At 39.7% G+C, this 18,717-nt stretch overlaps 1 protein-coding gene and 1 long non-coding RNA gene across 11 annotated transcripts in view; one reads left to right on the top strand and one right to left on the bottom strand.

The window, feature by feature from the left end:
- Nucleotides 1-18,717, bottom strand: part of WDFY4 (WDFY family member 4) — a 130,976-nt gene that overhangs the window by 56,217 nt on the left and 56,042 nt on the right. For 8 of the 10 annotated variants that reach the window (XR_011001375.1, XM_068197571.1, XM_068197572.1 and 5 more), the window contains 13 exons: nucleotides 17,508-17,599; nucleotides 16,513-16,612; nucleotides 15,514-15,719; nucleotides 14,722-14,891; nucleotides 14,244-14,369; nucleotides 13,643-13,804; nucleotides 13,333-13,530; nucleotides 12,208-12,325; nucleotides 11,463-11,620; nucleotides 10,785-11,023; nucleotides 9,912-10,021; nucleotides 8,760-8,951; nucleotides 8,064-8,203 (listed from right to left, as the gene is read on the bottom strand). Coding sequence is in view for 8 of the 10 variants with exons in the window: in XM_068197571.1 (XP_068053672.1) it covers nucleotides 8,064-8,203; nucleotides 8,760-8,951; nucleotides 9,912-10,021; nucleotides 10,785-11,023; nucleotides 11,463-11,620; nucleotides 12,208-12,325; nucleotides 13,333-13,530; nucleotides 13,643-13,804; nucleotides 14,244-14,369; nucleotides 14,722-14,891; nucleotides 15,514-15,719; nucleotides 16,513-16,612; nucleotides 17,508-17,599 (2,011 nt within the window). In the remaining 2 variants the exon portion in view is untranslated. Of the gene's footprint in view, nucleotides 1-6,024; nucleotides 6,262-8,063; nucleotides 8,204-8,759; nucleotides 8,952-9,911; nucleotides 10,022-10,784; nucleotides 11,024-11,462; nucleotides 11,621-12,207; nucleotides 12,326-13,332; nucleotides 13,531-13,642; nucleotides 13,805-14,243; nucleotides 14,370-14,721; nucleotides 14,892-15,513; nucleotides 15,720-16,512; nucleotides 16,613-17,507; nucleotides 17,600-18,717 lie in introns of those variants that run through there. The other 2 variants (XM_068197574.1, XR_011001376.1) reach the window with 2 other exon arrangements.
- Nucleotides 6,435-14,574, top strand: LOC137478057 (uncharacterized). Its single transcript, XR_011001378.1, has 3 exons — nucleotides 6,435-6,601; nucleotides 8,856-9,013; nucleotides 13,880-14,574. It is a non-coding gene; the product is annotated as an uncharacterized lncRNA (long non-coding RNA).

The following is an 18,717-nucleotide window of genomic DNA, read 5'->3' as shown; positions in this document are numbered from 1 at the left end:
AAGTCATCTATTGGTAAGGGCTAGAACTAGTGATATTAGTCTAAAATAGCTCTTCTGAGCAAAATATTGTAAGTATATAAACATACATAGTAAGAGCATTAATAAACCATCACAGCTATAACCCTTGTGCAGTACTTTTGACCAGTACATCTTTGAGATCTTTATGAAAGAAGGCAAATTCTTTAGTTTATAGATGGGGAAACTAAGAAGTGAGTTTTGGGAACATCACAGAATCCAAGAGCTGAGTTTCTGGAACATCACAGAATCATAGAATGGTTTGGGTTGGACAGGACCTTAAAGATCACCCAATTCCAACCCCCCTGCCATGGGCAGGAACATCTTCCACTAGATCAGCATACTCAGAGCCCCATCCTGACTGGTCTTGAACAGCTCCAGGGATGGAGAGTCCACAACCTCCTGTCATTAGGACATGGTTGCAGGGAAAGGGGGTATGATGGGGCAAACCCAACATGAATTATTTGAAACAGCCTGATAAGCCCAGAAAGAAGATGCATATGGTAAGAGCATGCAGTAGTGGGAGGAGGAACCCTTTTGATGAACCAGCTTGGAAGTCTCTTCTACTCTTGTGTTCCCAGTGGCAGAGAGTATTCTAACACAGCTGATGTACTAGATTTTAGATCATCTCCCAGGAAGAGTTCATGTACTTAATTCCTCTAACTTGGGCCTTCACAATTCTACAAGGAAGGGTTTTTAATCTAGTTATGAATATTCAAGTAATCACTAGGTTTTTAGACATCATGTCATGGGCATAGAAAAACAGAACAACAGGTAGTGAGCTCTTAGGGATGCCAGAAACTGTATGTGAATAGCATATGTGACAGTAGCAAAGAGTTCATGCATGGCAGAAAGAGATCTGAGGACTTTGATTCAAGAAATCACTGTGTTTAGGGATATCCTTAGGTATGCATTTCACAACTTTATGTACAGATTTTCTGCTAGTAAAGGGGGGCAGCCTTTCCTTTAAACCAAACATTAAATATATCAACTCACAGATAATACATATGCAGTACTTGAACTCTGAAAGTGACAATTAAAAATACTTAAAATCTCTATAACTCTGAAAGAAGAAAATAGGAAATTAGCATCATTAGAATGAGAAAAATTACATTACACCAACATAGTAAACTTCACATCTTGAATCAAACAGAAAAGGAGATGAAATAACACTAAGGAAATGCCATTTTATAAAGAGAAAATAGTTCAATTTTTCTTTAGTATATATTTTCCAGCAGCTCAACATTAAATGGCATCTGCTTGTGGTGCAGCATTGCTCTTCTCAGCAGCCCCATATGCCACCTCTGCCTGCTGAACTGCATGCCCTAACTAGAGTGGATGACGATGTGACCTAGTCAGGAAGGAGAGAGTTTCTTACAAAAGCAAATTATTTTTGCAGGCATCATCTAGAGCCAGTAATTTTTTTCATAGCACATTCCTGAACCACTATGACTTACATAGGCACAGAGCCAGATTGTCAGTAAAGTTTTGAGCCTAAATTCTTTGGAGATATGAAAACTATCTTCTTGTATTCATGGCAGCTCCCATGCTCCTTTTTTCACACATCTACCCAGCATGTGCAATTAGAGCTCAATATTTCTGGTCCTTTCTTGCTAAATCAATCAATCCCTCCCTCATCAGGATTGCTACAGAGGACAGGATTGCAGCTACCATGGCAGCTTTACAGAGAAGCATCTGAGTGCTATAGTAAACTACTAAAGCTGGATGAAGTCTCCAGTGCACCAGCCCTGTTCTATTCAGATAGGGACAAATTGTGTAACATCTCCAAATCTGCTCCTGCTACTGAATCTGACACAGTGACCATGTATACTGCTACCCTGTGCAAACAATAAGCCACCCATCTTGAGACCAGATTACTTTTCAAGTAAGTAACTACGCACTAGGCAGCAAGTAGGTTCATTTCAGAAGAGGGAAAATTTTTCCATTACTCCCCAGGTAGCAATCAATCACTAAGCTAAGGCAGATAATGTTTTCCTTAGCAGACTAAAGAGCAGTTTATCATGGTCCTTCACAAACACTCTCCACACTGAGGGCTGTTTGCAGGCTCTTTTGAATCACAAAATTGTTATTGCTGTGTGAATTTTATTGTTGCTTTGCCAGAATTCATTTAGCTTTTCAACAGCCTGAGTTCCAGCAGTGAAGTGTTGCATGGAAGCTTCGTGCCTCAGCCCGCTAGGAGGCTAATGCAGTGTGCCAACTGCTCCTAAGGATCCTGGATGGATTCCTGGCATTGCCAGTTGGTTGGGGAATAGCAGACCTAATGAGAAAATTCTCCATATTTCAGTGCATCATAAATGTACCCCCACACAGGGGTGGGTTTCAAAGGGTAAACCTAAAGTGTGGTGTGTACATGTGATGAGACTTCCACACTGTATTTATCAGCTAAGGACAGGCAGTACAGAAGCCAGTCTACTTCTATAGCAACCATAAGTCTGTATGTGTGCATGCATACACACAGCCCTTGAACAGATGACACTCCTGAACAGATTAGTTCCTGGGAGGACAGATAACTTGCCTCCCCAATAGCAAAAAACCACAATGAGAGTCAAGGCATGTTTGTTCTTTAATCCTGTTTCTGAGAATGGCTTCTGTGACTTTGGGATAGTTCATTCAAGCCCTGGAGGACTCATATTCCATCCTGTTACAGCAGAAGCATTAGGTTTTACCTCTGAAGTGAAAGGTGAAGGTCAGACTTGGGCATTATGGGAGGAGCAGGAGCAAGGGCTTCACTTGTTCTTACTCACTGTTTTCCTAGTTCTATTTAAAATGTGGAAGTCCTACAGGTGTATGTAACTTAGGGCTTTATTACACACTATTATTTAAATGCATTTGTCCAACAGTCTCATGAGCAGGCATTTTCTGATTACATTTGAATCATGGCTTTTATTTAGGAAAATTTGCCCTTCTAGTCCTTTAGCTGGCGAAAGAATTCTGTAAACATCAGTATGTGCTTAGGGGTCAGAGTACAGAAGAAAAGAAACATCTCTTTCCTGACCCATAAAAATAACAGTTTTCATAAGATGACTTAAATTTAAAGGTGAGAAGACTACTTCTGGGGTTTTTTAGTGCATGTAGTTCAAGCTGCTCTGCAGCAGAAAGTATAAACAGAACACAGATAGACACAAGCAAACTTTAATTTGGCTAGCAAAGATGAGAGCAACAAGAAATGAATGGCCACAGACTTCAGCAGAGTTAGCAATCTATACCCTGACCTAGAAGAAACATTTAAGTCAATCTTGCAGAGATTTCTGGGACCTCCCTCGATTTTCTGTTCTTTACTTTTCATTTTAAATTGGCACTTCAGTTCTCTGAATTCAAACCATTTCTTTCTGAAATTATTATAAGTTAAACATTGAATCAAAAAATTGAAAGAAAACAGACATATTTGAACCAAGAAATATGAAAAATTATTTGTCCATGTATTCAGCAAAAAAAAAAAAAAAAAAAAAAAAAAAAAAGGAAAAAAAAAGAATAATCTGTTTCAGTGGTTAGCACACGTTTCTCGGGTTTTTCTGCACCCAAATAAAACTTCTCTCTCATCCACATTAACACCATTCAACTCATTAGGCATCAGCTCTGTTATATGAAAGTAAAACTCTGCAACCAGCAGCTCTTGAAAGATGAGACTTTGGTGCCAACAGCTTTAAACATTAAATTCCACTTGCTGAAATCCAATATCCAAACTTAAGCCTGACCAGACACAGTCTCTAGCTTGAAAGGCAAATGGATATTTTAAAACAAGATGCAGGAGAAAACAAGCACCATTTTCATACAATGTGTAATTCAATGAAGGGACTTCACTCCCACAGAAGACCACTGAGTTTAAAAACACAGGAAAACTCCCTCTGAAGAGCTACCCACAAAAAATTTGTAAGTGATATCTCTTGTGTTTCAGATTTTAAGATGAAACTGATATCAATCAAGAAAGAAACAATTGTGCTAGGATAGGTTTTCTACTGTGCACTGTGCTATCACACACCATCTCCTGTAGCAGCCTCTAATGAATTTTTAGGGGACAGACAGAGGGGCCTGTGAATCTGAGTCAGCCTAAAGACTTGTATTCATCACAGAACACTTATTTTCCAATTCTCAGCTAAACACTTGCCTTCAATGAGAGGGGAAACGATCCCCACATGTTTCAGTAAGTTCAGTGATTTGTATCACATAATATGAAATAGCTCTATATTTTATGTTTTCATGCAATTCTTATCTAACATTGATCTGTTGAATTATTTCTTTATGACCTTGTAAACAATCTGAAAATGATAAATGAGCAGTGTCAGATATGTGTGTAAGAGGACATGAAAATTACTTTGTTCAAAGTTAAAGAAACTTTTTTCAGCTTGCTACAGCATGCTGTAATTTAGCTTTGAGCCAGTTATTAAACAAGACAATAATATTATAATGAAAATTGTTTAATATACATCATTAATAGTAAAGTGCCTGCTTTCACTGAAGTAAAAAAATATGCATGCTATGAGCAGTTTTGAAATGAATATTTGATCCAAAGTTCCCTTGTGCATTTAATGACATGCTAATTTACATTTTAATTACTTCCTAAGAAATCAAAGCATTTGTTGACAGAAGAACATAATGTCAACTTCACGGTGCACTGTTGGTGGATAGTTAATGAACTTAATTAGATAATTAGTGATGTTAATTATCCTTCTATTATGAAGATAAACATGTTACACAAATGATGCTCTTTTCAAAGAAATATCATTAAATGTTTGCTTGTTTTAACTCACTTAACTTGAAAAGCTGATAAAAGACCAACTGAGTGACTGGCAAGAAAAAGATTTAAGTAACATTTCTGGCTTTGCAATTACAACTTAGGAAGTTTCTCAACCTCTTCGTTCTGAAGATTGGGAGTAAAAACGGGATTAAAAAGAATTTATCTATTTCAAGTTCTATGGGCCTTTGGCATAGAGGAATGCAATTAAACAAAAACAGTAGAGGACAGGCACAATCAGGCCTCCTGTAAAATTTAGAAGGCTCTGCATTTCTTGTAAAGAATAACATCTATGTCTACAGTTCTGAGGCAGTGTGTCTTACAGGAGTTAGAAGTGTGGTGTTTGTAACCTTGGTCAGGCACTCATCCTAAAGAACCGCAAGACAAGGCATGGAAAAGCTCTGACTGATTTACAGTTGACTGAAACACAATTGCTACAGTAGTCCTTTGCTGCTTTTGTAGATCTTTTATGATATCAAAAACAGTCAAAGTCACTGTCAACCTAAAAATTAAATACCTGTAGTAGATTTTGACAGCAAAACTGGATGGGAGGGGGAAAGGGGAAGAAAGAGCAAGAGATCAAAATGCTCACTTTGAAACAAAAAAGTCAGTGATTTGGAACCTTTGGCACTGTATTTAGTCTTACAGACCTTCCTGCCAGCAAATTTACTCAAGTCTGTCACCTGTAAGCATCAAAAAAAAAAAATCCAACTGTGTGCAATGCTCCTCATGCTCCTGCATGACTACTGATACTTCCAAGAAGATACAATCACCACAGCAGATCATTGCCATTCTACTACCAGAAATGTAATTACACTCTCTTTTCTACATGATCACACCTCCCAGACAAAGCCACAAGCAAAGCATGAGATAGCACAGTGTGCTCAGAAATATGCAGAAAACAGCTGCATTTGATGGCTAATTTTCATACTTGCCACCAAACAGCAGGAAATTGGCTTTGCTGATGATGGAGAACATGAGCAAAAGTACAACGGAAATGTGGGGTCTGAGCTTTTGCTGGAGTGAATAGTTTGAATTTTGCTGTTTTTTCCAGATTGAGGATTGGGCCTCAAAGGCACTCTTCCTATCTTGTAAATAATCACAGGGAAAAACTTAAGAGGAGTGTTTAGCTGCTTGTATTTAGTTTGTTTTAATCTGCAGTAAATACTACTACTGCTTCAATGTCTTTGTTTATTTTTCAGTTGGTAAAGGAATCAAGTTAATAACCCAGTAAACAACCAATTTCTTCTTTCTACTAGGCACACCTCTGAAATCCTGGGTGAATTTCTGCACTTCTCTCAGTAAATTTTCTCAGTTAGGAGCAAATATTTTTATTCTACTATGGGATTTAAATTCTTTGTTCCTCACTATGTAGTTCATGTTGTTATTTTTCCTTTAATCTCCATGTTTCAACCAGGTGCCTGTTGCTTTAGGACATAAATCCATAACTGGCAGAAGTGAAGACAGAGGCCAGTAGTGAACACAGAAGTCACCTGACACAGAAAATGATACAAAAATACATTGCACCACTTTTTAAAGTGATTACCAAAGTTGCCAAAAATACGAATTAAATACACAAATACCATTTACTTTTAATATAACTTTTCTAATGTAAGTAAGAGGGCTGTTGAGAGGTAATGCAACATTTTCCTCCTCTTATATTTCACATCTCTAAAAAGTGCATCAAACTCTGAAAGACAGGCTGGAGGGAGAAAGGGGGAGAGGGAGAAAGGAGAAGAACATTTGGAACTGTAGCTTCATATCTCATTGAGAAGAACAATTTATCAGAGCTATGGAGCTGTCAGTACTTGACATGATAAGGAATAACACCAAGTGAGTAATGTTTCTTCCAAACCCAGCTCCTTTAATTACAAGCAGCTTCCTTGCAGAAGAGAAACAGAAGATGTAGAAACACCAATTTCATGCACTTGTGCCTGAATAATGTCTCCGTGCTGCCTTTTCCAGATGGCAACCTTTTCACTGGAGGAACTAATGATGTGGGCATATTTAGGGAAAAACCAATAACAGAGTCTTTAACCTTCAACAGCAAAAAGCATGTTGTACAAAATGTTCCTTGGGATACATTTACAAATATCAATTACATTGCTCACTGAGGTGTAATCAGCTGTAATAATCAAAATTAATTTTAAAAAATAATTAAACAGACCCCAGGGCAAATAGTCAACACGCTTGTAGTATGACATCACGGTATGCATATGTACCTGGGAAGAGTTTGCTCACTCTGTAAGCAGCAGTGTGATTTTAAGGACTGAGAAGGATTCTGAGGCATGCTGAAAAAAACCTGTCAGCTCAGTAAAGTACTATCAGACACATTAGCTGGGTGTCCCAGTCTGCCTGGTCAAAACACCTGCAAGTGAACCAGCCATGACCAGAAGTAGCTGCAATCTCCTATAGCTTGAGCTAGAGGAGTAAGGCTCCCTCAAGTGAGGCTAATAACAGACTCCTTGTTTCCTCAAGAGGAGAAAAAAGACCTTAATATGTTGAGCAGCAAAGTAACACAAGCTTGGTTTAAAGCTCTGAATATTCTGTCAATGCACTTTTGCCCTACCCTATAGCTAGTTACTCTACCCCTAGTAGAGTACACTTGAAAAGTAACATCTATCTCATGCTTTCCATGTCTATTTTTGACAATGCTAAGCAAAAACATGGAAATGGCCCTCTCTTTCAGCACAGGAGAAGCTTATGTACAGAAAAGATAGTTCACATCTTCATTGCTGACAGAAGGAATTATGCATACCCTCCAAAGCCATCCCTGGATTATACACCAAGACTTATTTCCCTGTCTCTAGGGGTTAAATTAAAATTTGGACCTTTAATACTTCATATTGAGCAGAAAATCTAAGGATAGTACTATGATAGCACCTGAGCCTTCCTACTAATTCAGAGCCTGAAGGACAAGGTTTGCATAGGTGATACAAGCCAAGAGTAGCAGCAAAGCTGGCATCTCCTCACCTTGCTCCACCCCAAGCAGAGGCCTGTAAGCCTCTGCATCTGGGCTAACCTAAGCATCTGGGCTGCTTAGGTTTTTCCAGTGCCATAATTGGGCCCTATGCATTATTAGACTACATGAACAGGCTGCCAAGAAAAGTTCTTCAGGTCACTATTTCTTTGTGATTATTTCTAGCAGCCTAGAAAAGGAGCCTCAGCTGCAATAGCTGTCTAGTTAACAATGGAACATGTCAACCAACAGACACACTCAGAAGCCTCCCAGATCCAGAGCTATATAACAGGCAGACCAGTAACAGACCCAGAAAAGACAAAGAGCAAAATTTACCTCTGATTTGCATGACATTTCCTTTGTGTTGCGGCCAGGTATGAACCTAATAGCTGAAGAGAGGCTTTCACTCCAGGAATTGTGCTTGCTCTGGGACAGGCCTGGCCCTGCTTTATTCTGGAGAAGCTTCTTTTCAGATACTGCAAGGGAATAACAGATACAAAAAGCTTTTAAGACTTGTAGTTGAGCCTGTCAGAAAATAGAGGGGTTCTATCCCCATTACACAAGACAAAACAACGTGGCAGTGTGTCACTCCAGATGAATAATGTTCTATTTTTATGAGAAGTGAATTAACACATACTTCTCAAGCTTTCATTTAAAAGCCTCACAGAGGTCTGCCATAGATGTTTCATTACACAGACATGAACTTTGAATCACTGCAGCACCACACACATTGCAATGCCCTTCTTTCAACCATATATCATCCCTTTTAAATCTTCCTATGGGTTACAATCATCTAAGATAATTTCTCTTTCTTGCAGTACAACATGAGCCCTGGGACACCACCAGGTGAGTACACAAGGGCTGGGTTATGACACAGTAAGCAATCACTAGCCTAAATGAGAGAAACTGAGAATCTGTTTTCTCAGCAGGCGAGGAAAGGCATAACCAAGGAACAGCAGCTTTCCACCAGGTGCCCCATTTACCATAACATTTTTGCTTACTACAATGAGTGTTCCATAAAAGAATAGAGACCTAGCAAATGTTGCCAAGCTTTAGTCATAATTTCTTCCCATAAAGGAGTGATCTCTGTTATCTTCATGTCCCTTTCTTTGTCATTTCCTTTTACAGAAAGATCCATCTTGTAAATGTCCTCCAGAGCCTGCCGCCTCTGAGAAATGAGCTGCTTCCAGATGATTTCTGCTGTTCTCAGAATCTCCTGGCGGACTAGGAAACAAAAGTAACACCAAAAAATAATTATTCATTTATGTTTTCAAGTCAAGCAACAGGTAAAGCGAAAACATCTCATTTGGAAAAGCACTGGTTCAGAGTAACAGCCAGAGTCAGTGGAGTTGTGCCTTTTTGTCCACTACCTCCACAGGTTCTAAGCTAGACTAGCTAATCTAATACAGAAAACAGCAGGACATTTCTTTTATGATATTTCAACTCCTTGAAAGAAACGAGTAGAAGTGACACATGGTTTTAACTGGTTTCTGCTTTGGAAAACCATTTAATCAGAATTTTGAACATCTTATTATCATGCATAGAATGCTAAAGCACATAAAGGATATCCCTTTATGTTGTCAAACATCACTGGAGATGGAGGGGCAAAGGTAACCAAGTTGTGAAACAATTTGACACAGTAGGAGGATACTGTACAAGGAAGTGCTGAGTTTTTTTACTCTATTTCCCTGCAAACCAGATTGATTTGGTTGCATCTTAACCAAGCCAATATATATCTAAAAATAAAAATTAAAAAAAAACCCTGCTCTGCTGCAGGGTTCAGCTGACCACACTGAATACAACCCAAACATTTTTCTGTGTTTCTCTGAAATGCTCCAATACTTCTTTCTTCATATAACAGACAAACCCTCTGTGGGCCTTGAAAAAAAGAAATAGAGCAACAAATGGTGTATGTATCTGGCCCTTTATACTGGCCATAACATGGAGGAGATATCTCCAAACTGATACCCACTACTCCTGAGGATGCTGGGGTGACTTTTGAATAAAAAGGCTTAATGCAAACACAAGTAATTTTTAGCACAACTCTCCTTTCTCTGAGCTGTGCCTGCAGTGCCTGTACACCAAAGAGAAAATAAGTGGCACTTGCACAAGCTGCTCTGATAACTGCTTAACACAGGTATTTTCCTTCTCTCTAAGCCACAGGCAACATGTGCCCTAAATTACCATCATCTGGAGAAGGCAGGCTGCCCTTTTCCTCTTCACTGGGTGCAAGGAAAATTTGGTGATAAGAAGCCAGCTTTGGTTTTGCATCCACCCCAAAACCTTCCGAACAGCTGTGACAAAGGGGAAAAAAAGGAGGGCAGGTAAGGAAACCAGACTTAGAACAAACTGAGAACAGTGAAAGAGCTACAGGTGTTTCTGCACATCCAGTCCTATTTGATTCATTTAATAGATGAGTATTTTCAGGTTTGGAGCTTATAGCAGTCATGTAACACCATAGGATTTTCAGCAAGTGGGAACTTAACAACTGCCACATTAGCAAGAGTGCATCTGTTATATCAACATCTGTAAGAACAGCAAGCAGTGGGTATGGATGTTCTACCCTACCCGATGGCAGAGGGCAAAATTCCCAATGTCAGAACAACTAAAATGTTGCAGCTCAGATCCAAGTAACAATAACACAAAGATCACAAAATCCATTCACACTTCTATGTATGGTTTAAATGTAGCTACACACAAATAACTGCTGGATCAGAAAAAAAATCTCACTGAATTACCCCATGCAGATGTCTCAGAAAATGGCCACCTACATGATTTGGGAGTGATCCTAGCCCAAATTCCAGGAAGATTGCCAGATCCTCATTTTCCTGATGGGCTTGTGAGCCAGCTCCACTGAAATCAGTTCAAGCTTGTTAATTGCAGTTACTACTCTGAAGTGAGTAGGCTGCTGGAAATGCTGGATCCAGCTCAGGCTCAGCATCTAGTGATTCTCCAGACTGGATATTGCCTAAGTTATGTGACATCTCCCCCTCTGCAACCACTTTCATAGGTATAACACAAAGATATAAAGAAACATAATAAGATGAACATCTGTACCTGCCCGAGTTCAGTTGGCAAAGGCAGTACATCAGGCAGATGACAAAATTACTATTAGAGTTGTAAGTTGCAAAAATAATGTCCCACTGCTCTTGCAGAACAATGAGAGTATTCAGAACATTAAACTGTTCAGGCAGTGATTGTTGTGGTCTGGATAAGCAATACAGGATGGTTCTGTTTAAGCAACTGTACAGGGCACTGAGGAAAAATTCCTTTTGAGAAACAGAGCTTTCTAAGACCTGTGAAAACACAAAACAGCAGTTTACTTGGCTTGCTCAAAGAACTTTCTCCCCAAGGATCCACTCCTCCCACTTCATTTAAGCTGTTGGAAACTTACTTCAGCAAAATTCCCCTGAACTACCTGTTACGTAAAAATTCTATTTTTCTGTATTTCAGCTGCAGTACCCATAATTGTGGAAGAGATTAATTTATCCCAGTTTAGCAATGTGTACATAGCCAACAGACAATGTCACAAAAGAGTTAACTATCCTTTCTTTATGCTGCACCATCTCTAATTATAATTTACAGCTGTTATGTTCTCATGCAAAAAAAAAACCAGGAATATCACCAAATGGATTACAGCCATCTTCTTCAGAATTGCAGTATTATGACCTCAGTGTAAAAAAACAGCATATTACAGCATGTTGATAAAAGCTGGGGAGAAAAAACGTGACTCACACACATAATCTGCTTGGCAATGAAGATCAGGATCTGCTTGGGGTCAGCCACAAACATTCTGCTGCTCAGTTTCTCAACCAGCTTCTGAACAAAATAAGCAATATTCATCATGGATAGGGGTGCAGCTGATTCTGAAGTACCATGAGGATCACTGCTTGCTGGAGAGGATAGGTTGATTATTCCATAGGGTTGATTATTCCATAACAAGAGGAAATGAAAAAAAAAGTGAATTGTGAGTTTACCAGAGCTGAGAAGGAACAGTCTCGTGCCATAATATCTCAGAGCTGGGACATGTCTAAGAAGACTCTAGGTACAGCAGAAATACCTTACTCAGACTGGAAAGGACATGTCCACCTTGAGGATGGAACCAATCTCACTAAAATGCTGTAATGAAGAACTGGTTTAACTAATGACTCAAAGGAGAGCAGTAACATCTAAGTTAATGGGGCTGTTTCCAGAAGCATTCAAAGATAAACCTAGGTTTCTTTCTACATACCCCTCTTCTAATATTCAGAATCTCTTCTCAAAAAGAAAAAAGGAAGATGCTCTCCAGAAAAATTATAAAATTACAATAACTTATGCAAACTGGCTTGCAGCAAGATAGAATGGACAGTGGAGCCTGCTGAGCTGGACTGTCCTTCCTAGCTATTGCTTCCAAACCTTTCTAAAAATTACACCTACATGCTAAATATCAGTTAGCATAATATTTCAACAATAATTAAACAATCTGATTCTCACCACTCACCTCTTGGTCTCAATTTCCCCTCGCCTTGGCTGGTAACCTGAAAGACATCCATAGCAGACAGCAGAACTTTGGTCTGAAAAAGTCTCCTCTGCTCACTAGTAGCATCTTCTGGAGAAGCCTGTACAGTGACAGCATACATGTTAGTACAGCAGGAAAACAGGAAATCTGACTCATCTTCACTTTCAGCACGAGTGCGTATGTGGACAGCTACTGGAGAATAGATGAGATGGCAGAACTTCATTCCCAGCTGGAAAATAAGGAAATCTTACATAGGACTACACCATCTAGCTGATAGCCTGCACAATCACCCTCTCCACGCTGAACAGAAACAAGGCTTTGTAAAGGGCCAGGATTTGGCTCATAGGTGGTTCCCAAGAGGTCTTGTGCTCAGGGACATTGAGCTCCATTACCAGCCCCAGGATTCAGACAGTCAGAAATCCAAACTCTATTTTAACTGTACCAAACCTTAGGATAGTATATATAAACCTTTAGGGAGCTGGTGCTCCACAAGAAGATTTAACTCATTACAATTGCAGTCAAGCTTATGTTCATTACTATTCATATTACTAAGCTAAGTCTGAATCAGAACTCACACCTGGGACACCTGGACTATTGACAATTTGGAGCTGAATCCTAAATTTTTCATTTTCCCCTTTCTTCAGACTACTCTAATTCTCTAGAGTGCTTTGAGTGGTTGAAATCTATAATCAGACTCAGCTGCTACAGATTGTATTAATCTGTACTTACAGTGGAGACAGGGGTTTTTGTTTATTTTGAGGACTGAAATTTTGTTATCTCAAAAATCAGTACACACGATGCTCCATGTGACATTTTCTGTTCTCAACAAATTCAAGGGGTGCCTTAATGACAAGCAGGTATTACTAAGGAAAAGGATATATATTTTTTTTTTCCATGCCTCTCTTCAATATTAAACATTGCCTGAAAAATGTCTGTTCTGTTTTCCGGGGACAGCATTTTCTTAGCTCACATTAATGCAGAGGAATTAGAGAAGTCCTTTCCTTTTGTAACTGTTAGCACTTTTGTTACTAGGTCACTAGAAGGATATGTCCTGTCCTTCCACCCCCAGTGCAAGGTAGAACAGCAAAGCCTGCTGATGAGATAAACCTCAAGAAGCAGCTCAAGGGGATGTCCTTGTTTGTTTGCTGGGATGTTGAGAAGACTGTCCATCAGGAGGACTCGCACAAAATCCCACACTTGTTTCTTGGCAGGGTGTGGTAGGAGTGGGAGAGAGGAGGGATCAGCACAGCCTTTCCCTTCGGCAATGGCGGGACCATCAGGAGTCAAAAGGCCTTCAGACCCACCCTGTGAGAGCAGATAGCAATACATTTTCATTCAGTCTACTGTAAATTGATTTTTTTTCTCCTAGGGACCCATCTCTGGTCTGAAGGGCTTATGCTGCCTCCTGTGCACATACCTTGGGTGGTCCTGAATGAAAAGCAATCATAGCCAAAGTTTTCAAGAAGTCGGGACAGTGCCACATGGGGTCCTGTGTATAACTGTGATAGATCAAGCTCAGAAACTCGATAACATTCCCTGGATAGGCAATCGCCCAGGAGGCTTCTGCATCTGCAATAGGCTGAACAGACAAATGTGCATCTGGTCAAGGCAGCATTCTTCTCATTCATAAAAGCTTAGCTTTGTTCCTCTTTAGGTATTCCTAAGCAAACACGACACAGCCACAAAAGTCAGACAAGGCACCAGTAGCCAACTCCCACGTTGCAAACTGAAGATACACCCAACCAGAAAGGTGACATATCATCATCAAGAATGAAAAAATTGAGTACTGTTATGGGCAAGATCTGTCTGTAGTTTCTCTCAAATATAAGCCCATCACATCCTGTGTTACATAACCAGGGCAGTAGTAGTTGTGCCCCTTGGCAGTCCCTGTCCAGTATTGCCCTCTGAGGGCAGAGCAGGACTAGGGATTACAGGCAAAGGCTGCCACCAGCATCTGTCACACCTGGGCTCTTTATTCAGCCACTCACACTGCACTGTCCTTGCAAGGAAACACTTACCTTGTCCACAGTGAATCTAACCATTTCCAGCAGTAACACAGCTGCCTCTGCACACAACCCAAATTTGAGGACATTCTCTCTAAGGTGGTGCTGCAAGATCCACTGCAACATAGACTCAAGATCTTTCTACACAGGAGGAAAGAGATTTCATTAAGGGAATTGTATATGATACATCAAGAACAATTCCTGCTCTCTCTACATCAGAACAAAACCAACATGTGTCAACCTCCAGCAGCTCCTTCCTCTTCTATTAAATTTGTAACATTTAACACCTGCATGAACCAGGTTGCTCTGAACATAACTTTTATTTAAGAAAAGTTAACTAACTTAATTTTAAAAATAAGAATAGTTTTTATTATTACAAAACCCAAATAGGGTTAACATTTCTAGAGAATCCTCTCACGGTAAAGGGCATAAAATGTCTAAATAGTAATGCAATAGCAGCTTCAGGTGCTTGTCTGCTATTTTTTTATCATACCTTGACTGCTTCAGGTGGTTCAGACTGTGGAGTTGCCAGAAAGAGCTCTGCCACAACTAAGTAGATCTCAGGGATGTGAACATGATCAGTCAGACATCTTTGCAGTACAGAAAATCCAAAAATCAAGAAGTAACCATTTTCAGGCACTGGAGGATGACTTTGTAAATTATCTTTAAAGGAAAATAAAAGGAAAGTGTCTAAAAATAAATGACATTATCAGCAGAAGGAGTACTGACAACTTTATCCTCATTTGTCTCTGTCCCAGAACACTCAGTAGTCTGCTAGTCTGCAGTATCAACAGTTTAAAAACCACACCCAGACTAACAGATTACAATTTTTCCCACTATCACTTTTGTTAAAGGGCTTTTTCCCTGAAATATTTTTCATCCTTTCTCCTCCTTTTTCCAGAACCTAATTTCAGAAAATTATACTTTTTTCAGTATAATTATCAAAAAGCAGGCTGAACCAATCTTTAAAAAACAAAAGGTTTCAGAGCACAAGTTGACATCTGAACACCTTACAGGCTTATCAAGTAGCCTAATTTTGTGCAACACAAAAAGGCCCATCTCCCTGCAGATGCTAATCAGAATTGCTAATTACCTGCAAGGAAGAAGTAATACTTCCTACTTTTCAGCACAGAAATGCTGAATACCAGGACAAGTTTGCCCTAGAATGTAATTTAAACTCTTGGTCTACTGAGATCAGTGGGAATTCTCCTATCATGTACACAGACATCTTCTATCACTGAGCTGGATCAAGGCAGTGTTTTGGGAATGTTAAACCAACACGTACGCATTAGAATATTCAATCCTGCAGAGCTGTTTTCCAGCCAACGCCCAGCCACTACCCCCTCCTTGAATTTGTTCAGCAGCAAACGATTGTGGAGGAAGCACAGAAGCAGTTTGATTCCCAGCACAACTGTGCTGAAGTGCAGGTAGCTCTGTGTGAACAGCAGAAACCAGTCTGGCCCCAGTGCCAAAAACGTCTTTTCTTTTTCCCTAGGACAAACAGGTAAAGGAAAACACATGGAAGGAAACATGATGGAAGACAAAGGAGATATTATTTAAAATTATCTTGAAGTGATTTAGAACCTCATGTTTCTCTAGAAAAAAAAAATCATTAAAGGTGTACCTTTAGAGAATCACAAAGATGTAACAACAAGCTCATCCACACAGCTGAAGTAATTCAATTCCTGCTACATCTAACCTTGTATTACTGTCAGGCAAAACAGTTCATTAATATGAAGCCCCTTCTAAGAGTGTCTATCAATAAATGAGGCAAAATACATCACAGACCAGATCTTTCAAGCTATGAAATTCAAAATTCTGGTTTAAATTTTTAAGTCCAATATGTGCTATCTAATGAAAATGCACAATTACAACTCCCAGCACTATGAAATCTGCCTTTCAGTTATGAAAGGTAGAATTATAATAATGGCATTCTTATGGTTACAATAGAGTGGTGCAAGTAATCCCACATTAGATTGACTTGATTTTCAGAGACAGATGGGATTTCTTCTGCATAGCAGAAGAAACATCAAGTTCACCCTTCACCATGTTTTCTGAAAAAATTAGACTTTTTCCAAAATGAATATCAGATGTGTCATCAGACCATACAGCTGTGTGAATGTCAGATAAATCACTGACAAAAAAGTCTCTCTGAATGCAATCTGCTCTTACTTAGTATTTGATAAAATTCAAATATTATCAGTGTGTTTAGTCCTGGTTAACCATCAGGAAGATGAAAAATCTGGGAGACAGAGACACTTAACTTCCTAATGGTTCTACTTACTCAGAGGACAGGTGAAGTTTGTCTGAGCGTATTACATCTAACAGCATCTTCAGTAGCTGGTTTCGAAGACAGATTGTCTTTCCAGATGTTTGGTTTAAGGCTACAAATATCAGAAAGAAATAAAGAGTAAAGAAGAGACAAAAGATGTTCCATTGCTTTGATGAACAATTTTGTTTGCACCCAATTAGCCCCACAGAAATAATTATAACTGGTTTTTGCAGAGTAAAAATATGCGGACATCAAATTTTAGACATCAGGATTTCTGCTAACATAAGAAACAAACAGTGCTTACATTGCCCAAGTCCTCTCTTTAGAGTTATTTAAAACTCATTCAGACTGCATGCTGAACAGTATCTCAGAGGAAGCAATTTCAGGTTAACTAGGGAGGGAAATGTAAACAGGCATCTGACTTGTACTGCCTAGCTGAGATGTCTATATAAAAACTGCAGTTACCACTGTCACCTTAATATGATCTGTTGTTTAGGGGTGCAATAGCAATAAAGCCTCAACTGAAAGATCCTAGTGAAAGGGCCAAATGACTGGATGTTACTCCACATGAACCTGACAAATACACAGCTACTTTAAGAGGTGCAGAGCTCCACATTATTATTTGCTACACCTCTAAGTGTAGTAAAGTCTTCACAGAAAATCCAGGATGCCCACTGAAATTTTATTCCTTGTAACAGCCCAGTAGGTTGGTTTGGGGGCAATTTCAATGTAATGTCCTTCCTCTCTGTGTATATTTCAAATCCAGCGTTGTCTTGGCTCTGGACAATACTACTACCAGCAAAACTACTGCTGGTTTATTAGCAGAGAGAGAACAAAGAGTCACCTCGGTGCAGGCTGTCCCTTTCCATATGAAGAAATTTGAATTTCGCCTCTTCCTGCCACAGGAGGCAGAAGCACTAATGTTGCAATTACAGTTCATCAGGTCCTGGGGAGGGAAATACTGTAGTTAAATTATCACAACACATACCCCAGAGGCAGCCCCTCACCTTCAGTCGGTCGCTCAGCCACACTATCCAGGTAAAACTGATTTTCATCCACAGAAGAAGGTTTCAAGGTGTAAACAAGGAACAATCCAACCCTTGCAGAGAAAGAGTGAAACAGTTGTGGTCAACAGAAATATATTAATTTACTTGGAGATTATATGCAAAGCTGCATACTGGTTAACTGACTTAACAACCACCATTAGAAATTCTAGCCACTTCAGAAATAGGATGAAAACTTTATAAACTAAGAAGTAAATTAAGAGATCACAGAATGTGCTGTGTTGAAAGGCACCCACAAGGATCATCAAAGCCCAACTCCTGACTCTCAGCAGGGCACCCCAAGAGTCACACCTGTGCCTGAGAGTATTGTCCAAACACTTCTTGATCTGTCAGCCTTGGTGCTGTCACCACTTCCCTGGGGACCCTGTTCCAGCGCCTGACCACCTTCTGGGGGAAGAACCTTTTTCTAATATCCAGTCTAAACCTCTCCTGACAACTTCAGGCCACTCCCTCAGGTCCTGTCACTGGTCACCACAGAGAATTGGATCAGTGCCTGTCCCTCATCTTCCCCTCAAGTAGGACGCTGTAACTGCAGTGAGGTCTCTCCTCAGTCTCCTCTTCTCCAAGCTGAACAGGCCAAGTGAACTCTGATACTTCTCATCTAGCTTCCCCTCAAGGCTCTTCGTGGCCCTTCTTTCGATGCTCTCTAATAGCTTATCTTTCTTATATTGTGATGACTGAAACTATCTACAAATCAAAGTAAAATATATTCTCCTATGAAAACATTATCTACTTTAAAGGTCTTTCACCAAGAGGAAAGGAACTGAGTAAAGCACTCAGTTTATATGAAAGATTCTGAGCAGCCTGTGGCATTCTAATATCACTGTTATCACCACTTGGTTTCCAAGCATACAGAGGAGAACAGAGAAACCTTAGCAGGTTCACTGTGAGGAGGACTGGAACCCTTTTTACACCTGTAATTTGTTTCAACACATTACCTGTTTCTAAGGATAGAAAGATTAATGTGATATATACACATTTAGTGAAAGTGCACAATCTCCTCCTGCCCACAAGAAGGATGTTTCTTAAGGAACAGAACACCAGTTATTCTGCAGGAATAGCCCACACAGAAATTCCCTCTAGAAGTCCAAATCTGGGACCAGCAGAAACTCCAATACCTCTCAGTGCTGCTGAGAGCCTGTTACAGTCCCTG

The sequence above is a fragment of the Anomalospiza imberbis genome, chromosome 8 (assembly GCF_031753505.1).
Source record: "Anomalospiza imberbis isolate Cuckoo-Finch-1a 21T00152 chromosome 8, ASM3175350v1, whole genome shotgun sequence".
Lineage (NCBI taxonomy): Eukaryota > Metazoa > Chordata > Aves > Passeriformes > Viduidae > Anomalospiza > Anomalospiza imberbis.
Note: the sequence above shows the minus strand (reverse complement) of the source record. Positions and strands in the feature narration are given on the sequence as shown.